This window comes from Mesoplodon densirostris, chromosome 6 (genome assembly GCF_025265405.1).
Source record: "Mesoplodon densirostris isolate mMesDen1 chromosome 6, mMesDen1 primary haplotype, whole genome shotgun sequence".
NCBI lineage: Eukaryota > Metazoa > Chordata > Mammalia > Artiodactyla > Ziphiidae > Mesoplodon > Mesoplodon densirostris.
Window position 1 is genome coordinate 28,008,905 of NC_082666.1, and position 11,283 is coordinate 28,020,187.

The following is an 11,283-nucleotide window of genomic DNA, read 5'->3' on the forward strand; positions in this document are numbered from 1 at the left end:
TACTCAAGACAAAGAATTTACTACCTTCTCCTATATTTTAATTATAGGTATGAATATTTTAATGATTTTTATCCATTTCCCTTGTTACTTTAATAGACTTTAAAGCACTGGGGTTTTTTTCAAAGCACTATTTCTTAATCCATGAATTTCAAGTAGTATCCTGACTCCCCACTAAGTAAATTAGTGTTCCCTTTGCTTTCCTTCACTTCTCCTCCCCCTGAATTTCCCACCTCCTGTCATTTAATTATTTTTTTTCCACCAAAATCATTACTTTTATATTGTCCAAAGTTATAAGGTTTAAATTCTCTCTTGTAACTATGGTGGTCTTTAATGCTTTTTCTATAGGCTAATTCTGAAAACTGGAAGTCAATAAGGTATAATTATGTGAATATTTCTTACTGCGAAACTAGGTAGTGTGCTTGGATGTGCAGAGGAAGATGCAGTGCTATGTCACCAACCTGGGCCACTTGAAGAGGAATGCTCCAAGCATCAAAGTCACAGTGATTCTTTTATTACACTCTATATGTTGCTTGAAATCATTTGACATTGTAGCTTGCTTCACATTATGAATAGCTTTCATTTCTAAATACCCTCAAACTTGAAATCTAGCTTGGTAGTTCTCAAACTTGGCTGGAGTGTGGCCTGAGTATCTGGGTTTTTAAATTTTGGTTATTCCAATGAGTAGCCAAGGTCGAGGATCCTGACCACTAATATCAGTCGCGTCTGTGGAGTCAAAGGTAATGAAATTTATTGAGCCCTTTGAAAGCAAGAGCAGAAAGTAAAACCTGATACAAACTGAAGGTTTGTAAAACATTTTATTTCTTTTTTGGTTGTAGCTGTCTCCTTCATAACCTACCACTGCTAGGACTGTTTAATAAGACACAATTCTCTGCACTCAGCTTATGAGATGTCTCATTTGGTTATTTGGATGGAGAGTTGATACTGTTTTAAAGTTTATTCTTTTCTTTGATGGATACTGTGGGCCATGGGGAGCTGGAAGTGTTGTAAGGAAATCACTGTGTGAAATTTCATCAGATCCTTGATATTCAGACTTAGGTTTCAATAACTGATTTTTTTCCTTGTGTCTAAGAACTTAACATACATTGTGTTTCCAGTAGTTCCAACCTAATTTTGTCTAATTTCCAGGGTCAGTCGAAAGGTTGTTGTTTCCCTTCTGCCCTCCTACCAAGACACCTAGAAGCGCCAGAGCCTGGCTGGTCGGCCTCAGATTCTAGTAGGTATAGCAGGCTGTGAAGAGCGACTGGGTAGAAGCAGCACCAGAAGAGCCCGTGTGAACATACTGTCCTTTGGCTGCCTGGCAGTTAGCCTAAAAAACAAGTGTGATAGAGGAGACCGAGTTAGAGCAACCCTCTGCTTGACCCTCTTTGCTTCTCATTTGAAATCAGCTTCACCTTCATGTGAGTTTTCTCTGTACAGTGATTTTGCTAAATATTGCTGCTGATACCATTCCTTTCCTTCTATAATGTTACTTCCTTTTTTTATCCCAGTTTTCTGAGCATTTCTCAGGCAAGCCTGAAGTTTGTGTTACTGAGAAGGTTTCTTTTTAGTACTAACAATATTGCAACAACAGTACTAGAAATTCAAGTTAAGAAACTTCTCACTCATATAGTGCTAAGGAAATAGAAATTTCAGTCCCAATTTGGGAACCTTGGAATAGTTGAAATATTCTGCTAGAAAACTGACCAGACATAAGGTCAAGCATCAAGCAGATGCAGCTAAAGCTTTACTATAAGAAAAAAAAATTTTTTTAATACATTTTCCATTTTCTACCTATATTTGTCCGTAAGAATATATAATTTTTATGTAGTTGTTATCATAATATCATTTGATACCCTGTGTGAATTCCAACTGAAGGTGAGTTAAGAATTATGAAACCTGTAATAATCCTCAAATGCCACTTAGCAGTACCCTGTCTTCAAGTCACTGTTGCTATTGTCCGATCTCTCCAGGACTTATTTCTACATCTACAGTGATTTTCAAAGTTAGGTTTCATGGACTTAAGCACTTGTTAGAAATGGAAATTCTCTACCTTGACCCCAGAGCTTCTGAATCAGAAACTCTGTCGCTGGGTCCAGCCACCTGCGTTTTAACATACCCTTCAGGTGATTCGGATGCATGCTCAAGTTTGAGAACTGCAGCTCTAGATGACAAACTCAGCATCCCTTCTTCTGTGTGGATGACCCTTTTGAGCCTTACTTTCATAATCCCTCCATCCTATTAGCTATATTAGCTTCCCCCTCATCAGCCACACACCAGCACAGCCATATCCATCATAAGATAAAGCACTACTGTAAAATCTCACACCTCTCTTGTGCCCCTGAGATGATTTTTTTAGCTTCTCTGTACCCTTCCTTTCCTTTAGTGCCTCATCATCAAACTTCTGGCTACACCTGATTCCTTGCCCAGTCTCCTCTGTCATCAGCAAGCTGAATAAGGCTGTCACTCAAATTTTGGTACTGTTTCATCTCCCTGTAAAACTTGGATTCTTCAACCCTGCTCTTTCCCATTTAGGTTGATCTGAATCTTGCTACATGCATAAGAGAGCTATTAGGGACATTCAGGATCTAAGTTAATGTACCACAAACTATCATTTCAGCTGCATCTTGCTTGATGCTTGGCCATAACCTCTGGTCGATCTCCTAGCAACTACTTCAACAGCTATTCCAAGTTCCCCACTGTAAAGACTGAAATCTCCATACCCTTATCATTCTCAACAGATGCCCTCACCTGTAATCAGTGATCAACCATTGCATCTCTCCACCTCTACAGACCTGATTCCAAACCCATTCTGTTTCTTCTTTCCTCTCTCTCCCTTCTTTCTAAGACCTACTCCGCCACCCATATTTAATATTTAGTCTCATGCAGTACTGTTTCCTCTAAGTCCTTGTCCTCTTCTAATCTTTAATCTCCCCTCTGGCTCCTTCTGCTTTACAGTTAAACATGACAATGTCTCCTATCTGGCTCAACTCTAAGCTCCCTGAAGGCAGTGGCTGTGTCTGCTTTGTTCACCCCCGTGCTTGGCTCCTAGTAGGTATTCAGAAAGCAATGTTAGTAGCTAAATAAGCCCCTTTTTTGTCCTCATTGTTCCTGGTAACCTTTCTGTGTCTTTTCCTGACAAGCGTCATGAATGGGCACCTTTCCTTTATTGAACCTGTTTTGTTGAGGGTCACTGATATGCCCCTCAATAACAGTATCAGTCTTTTCTCTGCCTTAATTTTTAACCTCTTTGTAGCGTATTGTTATTGACCCCTTGAAACTTCATTCTGTTTGTTCCCAGAATCCTTGGTTCATCTTAATATATTATTGCTGCTTGTCTTGGTGGCTTCTCCTCTTCATCTTCCCAAAATGAAACGTGCCCCAGGTTCATTCCTTGGCCCTCTCATCTTCCCTCTAAAGTGCCTCTGTGGAAACCGTCCTTCAATCTACCATCATCAACCATACTACCAGTGCAGATAATTCAAAACTCTCTGCAGACTTAACCGTCCTACTCAGCTCTAATGCCACATTTGAAAATGCGTGGTAGACAACTCTCTGGAGATACCTTCGTGGCCTGAAGAAAGCAATGCAAGCAGGCCCCAAGTCTCCACTTGATCAAGTAGATAAGAGGTAGTAGCATCTTACCAGGGCCCGCTTCATAAAAGCCTCCTGGGTTGCCTTCTTGTTTGCAGCCTTGCCACCCCAGGCAGCCAGTGCACTGGCCTGCAGGGCCCGTCCATAAGAGAAACTTAGTTTCCAGGGCTTTTGTAGAGGGCAAAGGTTGATAGCATTGAGGTTGAGAGTAGCATCCTCTTCACTCATGCCACCAGACAAAAAGCAGATGCCTGGAAGGAGAGAAGCCAGTCCCAGTATGTACCCTGCTTGAAAAAGCAAGCAAGGAGCCTGAAAGAAATGTAATGTCTCAATCTTTCCTCCAATTGATTTGCATGGGACTAGGTTGGAGAAATTAGTTTGCCTTTGCTGAAGCTAGTTGGACTAAGGAGAGAAGGGCTTTAGTAAATAAGAGGGCAGTGAAATGTTGAGGAAATCAATGGATTGTGTGCATTTGGACAGACTCAGCATAGGTGGTATCACGGAGTTCGAGAGGGAAGTGCTGGCTGCATGTGAGATATCAGAGGTCTGTTTCATGGCTGGAAGCAGACTACTGCTGGACAAATGCAAATGCTTATGGCACTCCTTCAAAGAATAAGGACTAATACCTCAAGTTAGAGAAGAAAGAAAACCTTACCAGGAACAGCTGCAGGAACAGTACGGTAGAGAGCTGTGACAGTGGCCATTGCCACCTGCTCTGGAGTATACTTCTTGGTGGAGGCATGTCCAGCAGTCACCATGTTGGGCTTCAACAGGGTGCCCTCCAAGTAAACATGATGGTCATTCAGGGCCTTGTAGACAGCAGCCAGGACCTGAAGGACAAGAGGCCCAAATAGGTGAAACCTAGAGCCAGCCGCAGAGTTACCTGACCTTGACACTTCTACACTGCAGGGACGCAGGGTGAAGGAATTCCCATATGTTACTTGGCCAAAGCTTCCCAACTAGCCCCTAGGCTAAGTCAGGGTAATGCCTGCAAACCATAGCCACTGAGCACAGCCAAGTTGGCCTGTCCCTGCTGCCCCTCCCCTAACTGCTCACCGCATGGACTACCAGCATGGCTCTGCTTCCTAGAGGCCCTTCACTCCTTCCCTCCCATTACTCCCTTTGGTCAGTCAAACCTGACTTAATTTAGTTAGTTGGGGACATGTAAACTGGCCTCCATTCTCCATCCCCATAGAAGCTGAGTGATCATAAAAATAAACATTTTAGAGACACAAGTGCTTTCAGATCTCATTTCAGTCCACCTCATTATGCAAGTAGAGAAACTGAGGACTCTCTTACTTTCTTACAGATATATTGTGGCTAATTTAGAAAGTCACATGTGAAAAAATTACTTTCTAATTATATTGTCTCATGGGAGCCTCAGCTTATTTTAAAGTTTCTTAGTTTAAACATAATGGAAGTGAGGTCCAAAAAGACAATATGACTTGCACCAGGTCCCACAGCTGGGAACATGGATGCTCAAACCCTAATCTTGGTAATGCAGATCCTGTGCTTTTTCATAAGGAGTGTACCATGTGCCCAAAAAAGTACAAGGTTTGATAATACCTCTTTACCTTCTGAATGCTACACAGTGATTCTAACTGTAGAATACCTCATATATAATAGCTGATATATGTTAAGTAAAAACTGTTGTTTAAAACAGATTTTTCAACTGGCATTGGGACCTTTATATTTAAGACTTACCTTCTCAGTAACATACTGGCAGTGTTCCATGTCATGGTCTCCATCAGCAATTACCTCTGGTTCAACAATGGGTACTAGCCCATTCTAAAAAGGAAAAAGGAGTGGACAGAATGAAGCTCTGTTCACTAGGATCCTTTCTTTAAGAAGATATTTAACAGTTGTAATTGGTACAAGGTTGAAGCTCTTATGGAGATATACCATATAGGTGACTTAAAGGCAATGAAATTTAATGGGATGTCTAGTAAGCATTTGTGGCTTAGCCAAAAAAGAACAGTGAGGGAAAAAAGTTTTCCTGGAAATGGGGTAAAATAAATTCAATTTATTTTCTTAATTTCTATATCTTATTCTAGAGACTAATCTAGCTAAATCAGAACCTAGCTGTCACCCTTTTGGGGCCGTCAAGCTTAAATCACTAATAAAGATGCCTCTGGTATGAGTTAACTAAGGAATTCAAGCAGAGTTTACAGTTCTGACTGGGAAGCTCCAGGTACCCAGAACTCAGGTAACCTCAGCATAGCACCTGCACAAGCAAATCAGACTTAACCTGGATCCCAGAGACACTTCAACATATGTTGGAAACTTTAGCATCAAGCTACCATCCTCCAAGAAATTATCTGAATTGGGACCAGATCAAAGCTGTCACCCTTGAGCTGGGCACTTAAGAGGACCATGTCCTTGGACACGGTGGAGCATAGACAAGCAGATGCCCTGCCCTCAAGAGCCTATGCTTTTAAGACTCAGCTTACAGTGCTCTGGTAGAGGGCTACACTTGATGGCATTTGCCTTTTGGACTCATAGTTGACTTGTGGAACCAAATCTTACCCTACTACACCTAGTACAAGCAGTGAAAAATGCCATCAGGATATACTGGTGAGAGAAAAGGAGGGGGATCGTGTGTGGTTACAGTAAAATTAGAAAGACAGGCTTTGAAGAAAGCTTTCACTTCCTGTATTTTAGCCCAAGGGGAAGGAAAAGCACCTGCTGACAGATGCTGGCATAGCGGGCCAGGGTGTTGGCATTTTCCTGGATAGCAAGGTGGGACGGACACTGGTTGCCAATCTTCAGCACAGCACGCCACTTCCCAAAGTTAGCACCATCTTTCTTATACTGAGCACAGCGTTCAGAAAGGCCATCAAGCCCTGCAAGTCACGAGAGAGAAAGGCTTCTTTGCACCCCTGACCCCTGGGGCTGCTGATAAAGTGAAGTTCACCCTTGGCTTAGCTTTCAGTCATACAGCTTGAGGACCCAAGACATCCAGGCAAAGAAACATTACATCCAGCAAAGAAATAAACATCCCAGTACTGAGCCAAAAGACCTGGGTTAATAAATATGGTTTTGATATATAATACATATTGGATAAGAAGAATAAAGGGAACTAATATTTATTTAGCACTTACTTTGCTCCAAGACATGATTCTAGGCATTTTGCACACCTTATCTCATTTAATAATCATAACAAACCTAATAGTTGTTATATTGTTTATGACCTAATAGTCATATTACACAACCTTCATAGTTGTATATTCATTTTACAGATTTGGAAACTGAGGCTCTGAGAAGTAAAGTAACTTCACCAAGTTTGACAGAGCTGGGATTCAAATTCTGCTTAGCTGATCCAATGCTATGGTTTATACTTGTCTACTTGGGCAGTGATGTACCTTGCAAAATTATCTAAGCAGTAAGTGAGGGAAGCAGCATTCAAACCCAAGCATATCTGGTCCCACAGCTTGGACTCTTTCCTCTCTACTGCTGCTAGATTTTTCTAAAATAATATTCCCAAGTATAAAATATCTTCTCTGTGCAAGACACTGTGATAAGCACTCTATGTGCATTGTCTAATTTAATCCCCACAATTATTCTGCAAAGTAGATATTGTTATCCCATTTTAACTGAAACTCAGAACATTTAAGTGACTAGCCTGAGGGCACACAGTTACTAAATACAGGAGCTGGGGCTGAAGCACAGGTGTGTGGCTCTAAAACCAGTGTGATAATTCATATTTTGTTTTCCCTCAATCACTTCTTTGCTTCCTTCATTTCTGGCATATACTGGCATGATTCATATCAGTGGGCAATGTCCTTACCTTGAATGGTAGTTTCCTTGTTTGTTCCTGCAAGGGGAGCACCTCCTTGGTCTAACTGTGAATATAAATAATTAACAAGTAATTAGCAGGTGTCAGGTATCCCAGTAAAACACAAGCAGAGCCCCTGGTACTACATATTAGTTCTCATCTTTCACAAACCAAGGAGTTGAATTAGGAAGGTATTGTATATTAGGCATTGAGGGGACACAACTCAGTCCACAGCAGAAGGGAAGTTACCTGGAAAGAACCAATGTAAGACTGTCAACCCTAAGAGGAGGGAAAGTGTAGAAAGCACAGGGCTGGAGCTTGGAAAGTAAGAAGTAATCTCATAGTACCTGAGATGCAGAGGTGCCATATAAGAGCCACTTCCTTTAAATTATTCATTCATTTATTCAAGAGACATTTATTGAGCACTGTACATGCCAAGCCCTATGCTATTACAGGAGATAAGAAGAATAAGGATGCAGCCTCTACCCTCAGCATAACAGAGGCTAAGGTCATGAGCCCAAGAGGTAGACAGTCTGGGCCTGAACTGGCTCCAAAAATTTTGCCTTGCTGTGGGCAAATTATACTACTTGTAATTCTGTTTTCTAACCTCATCTCTAAAATAGGGATAATAACTGAGTTTACTTCCAGAGGTTGTGAGGAGGAGTAAATGAGTGCTTGGAGTTGTAAGCACTTGACAAATACTAACGATCACTCGAGTTCACGTCGTTTTGGAAGACCCAGTTACAATAGAACAGTAAGTGTTTTAACAGTAACAGCTATCATGAACTAAATAATAAGGGTGTGACAGGAACTGTTTTACAAACTCATTTCATCCTTATAAGAACCTGATGAGGAAGGTACTATTATTCCCATTTTAGAAATGAAAAAAATTGAGACACAAAGAGATTAAGTACCTTGTAGAAAAATGGTTGAAGGAAGAGGGTACTGGAAAGGTCTAGAAGAGGATCTGGTTCTCAGTGGGAAGGTGATGATGGAAAGGAGAAGAGCAATTAGATGATGAGAGTGGCCCTGACCCAGCCACTGTGTTGGGAGTGGGCCTGTGGTAAGGTGGGAGCGAGATGTATTCACCTTGATTCCCACCACGATCCCTTTTTCCTTGAGGATGTCTCTGAACAGCTTTCCCTGGCTGTCCTTCTGGTAGAGGGTCTCATGGAAAAGGATCACGCCCCCGATGCTCTGGCTGATGGAATCGTCCACGGTGAAGAGCATTTCGCGGAACTGCCGGCGGTTCTCTTCAGTGTTCTCCACCTTGATCCTCTGCAGGCGGCTCCCCATGGTGCCTGTGTGGGCGAGTAAAGGCAGCATAGGAGCAAGCCAGGGCTTCCCTGCCGCCCTCCTCCATGCCAGCTAGCGACCCTCACCAGGATGGACAGCAACACTCTCTTTTTTATTCAGATCATCAAAGCTCCTGCCTCGTTTTTTTGTCTCCCCAGGGAAAGACTGTTGTTGCTGTCAGGATGCTGATGAGGAAGTGCATGGGCTGGTCATGTCAGGGTCAGGGTGGAAGCTACCATAGGGTCCAAGTGGGGCTGCACGGCCCTCAGGCCTCTCTGGTCCAGCCCGGATCTGACTGGATACACAGACAGTGGAAGGAGGGGTAGGGCAGGCTCTTGGCCTCTCTGGCTTCTATAATTTTATGGTGGGCCATGCAGGCCACCACAGCTCTCCCGTGTGCCATCCTGAGCTGCTCTCAGTCACAAGCGCTGCCCTGTTCCTGATGTGGACGTTTCCCTGCTCTCACTGCCCTTCCCTGGCTGACTTTACACTGACTTCTCATTAGCGGCAGAGGTCTCATCCTGCTTACTGAGCTCCTGGCCTTGTTACAGCTTGGATTCAAATGATCCCTGGCAAGGGGGTCTTAAAATGGAGGGCTTGAGACTGTTTGCTTGGTCTTCAGAAATCTGCCTTCTGGAATGACAAGACGCAAAAGGTCTATGCTTACTGAGTCTTCTGCTCCCACTCCTGTGTATATAAACCTTTACTTCCTCTGAGAGGAAAGAGAATATGATTATCGAGTTGCCTTTGCTAAGTGTAGAATCAAGAGTATGGTTGTTGTGTGATGTTTCTTGCACTCACCTACAGACTCATCTGCAGCCAGGATCCCCTTCCCACTGGCAACAATGCGCTGGGCAATTTCTGAGAGCTCCTTCTTCTGTTCTGAAGTGAGGGCTGGAAATTGGTAGGCCATGGTGACAGGTCTGGAAAAGAGTGCAGGAGAGTTAGTTGTGAACAGAACTGTGGGTCGCTCAAATGGACTCATGACCAAGACAGTAGGTGTGCAGAAAAGCTCCATAGGCCCCTCTGACATTTCTGGCCCATTTCCACAACTGGCTAAACAAATGAGGTCTATTCTGTTTTGGGTTTTTCCCCCTTAAGCCTAAGTAGTTGCGATTAGCCATAATGGATGAAGGTGGGATGACAAATTTCATGGTGATCCTGAAAAGAATGCCTTTCAGAAAACTTTTGGGATCACTGATCCTGAGACCAAACCAGCTAATGAGTATCCACTTAAATCTGACAAATAGAGGGCATGGCAGTAATTGACTATCTCTTTATTCTATGGATTCCTGGTACCATCAGGGGTTGGATGGCTTGAGGCCAGGACAGTGAGGCTTTCAGCCTCTGCGGCCATTCCTCACTTTGCTCTGTTAGCCTGTAGTCCCCCCAGAGTATTCTCTAGGCAGCAAGCTTGAGAGGAGAAACCACTATTTGCCCTTGAATTTAACCTCCCTTCAACTTTGAGACACAGAGGGTGGGATGTGTCTCCTTTTTCTTATATTCAACCACCTATGAGACCGTTTGGGGCAGATGCACAGGATTTTCCCTAAGCATCTTTGGGCTGGAGATTCCCATTAGCTCTAAGGATGCTGATGTCATACGTTGATTCCTGCTCCAGTAATTCGCAGCTTCACTGCTTTAGCAAGGAGAGACTGGCTCAAAGATCCCCTACCCAAGCAAGCTCTTAGCAGTGGTCATCTGAAGGGGATCATCGCTCCTGTTCGGCTGCCACTTTGGGCTAGTCTTGAAAATGCAAGCTCACAGGACTCTTATCTTGGATGTAGAAAGAATGGTTTTGCATAGGTTGGATTATCAAAGAAAAAAAAATGGTAGTAAAGATTACCTTGAGCAATTTCCTATCCAACCCTGTGGCCTCCTCCTTTCCCCAGTCTCCTCTCCCCTCATACACTCATATACAGGGTAGATGCCGTGTCTGCTTTCTACTTTCTGGAAGCCAAGGGACACCTCAGTTTTCTTTCGATCCATTCGACAATGAGGTAACCAGGACAGGTATTATCTTCATTAATTAATGAACAAGCTAAGACTCCAAGAAGTTAACTGACTTGTCCAAGGTCCCAGCTAGGATGAGGCAGAGTCCCCCACCCAGTTCTCCTTCTCATGGCAAATTGATTTCTTCACATTTTCTGTATCCCTTCAAGGCAGGCTCTCAGAATTCTGTCCCTTGATATGAGAAGTCAATGGTTACTGAACTAATTCCTGAGACAGTATGACTAATGGCGCTCTTACTGTGGCTACTCAAACTTCAATACTTAACCCCAAGGAATGGAACCACGATGCTGTCATTGGGGTACCAGGACAGGTTAGTGGGCAATGATTTCTAAAGAAGATGATTTTCCAAGGCCCTTCACATCCCAGCCAACTGAAGACAGTATTTCTTCTGTTTATATATTAATTCCTAAATTGTAGTCAGGGACTGTTAGCTTTGGACCTGACTACCAGATCTTCATGGCAGATAAAAGCCAACCTGAGGTTGGTAACCTTCAGGCCAAAGTACACATTTTCTCTCTCAGTTTAGATATTTGCACAAAGGAATTGACAACTACCAAAAAAAATAATGATGTTTCCTAATGAAACAAAAGGAAAACATAGCCCAATAA

General features: G+C 42.9%; 1 protein-coding gene across 1 annotated transcript; it reads right to left on the bottom strand.

The window, feature by feature from the left end:
* Positions 1-1,231: 1,231 nt before the first annotated feature.
* Positions 1,232-9,575, bottom strand: ALDOB (aldolase, fructose-bisphosphate B). The gene is made up of 8 exons (XM_060101026.1): positions 9,464-9,575; positions 8,456-8,667; positions 7,379-7,433; positions 6,274-6,434; positions 5,296-5,379; positions 4,247-4,421; positions 3,643-3,842; positions 1,232-1,327 (listed from the first exon to the last, which is right to left on the bottom strand). The coding sequence occupies exons 1-8, from the start codon at positions 9,573-9,575 to the stop codon at positions 1,232-1,234; spliced, it is 1,095 nt and encodes a 364-aa protein (XP_059957009.1).
* Positions 9,576-11,283: the final 1,708 nt, after the last annotated feature.

Coding starts and splice junctions, on each gene's coding strand:
- ALDOB (XM_060101026.1), bottom strand. CDS start 9,575: ATGGCCTACCAATTTCCAGCCCTCACTTCAGAACAGAAGAAGGAGCTC. Junction 4,422..5,295: donor GCCAGTATGTTACTGAGAAG/GTAAGTCTTAAA, acceptor CTTGTCCTTCAG/GTCCTGGCTGCTGTCTACAA. Junction 3,843..4,246: donor TGTTCCTGCAGCTGTTCCTG/GTAAGGTTTTCT, acceptor CTCTCCTTCCAG/GCATCTGCTTTTTGTCTGGT.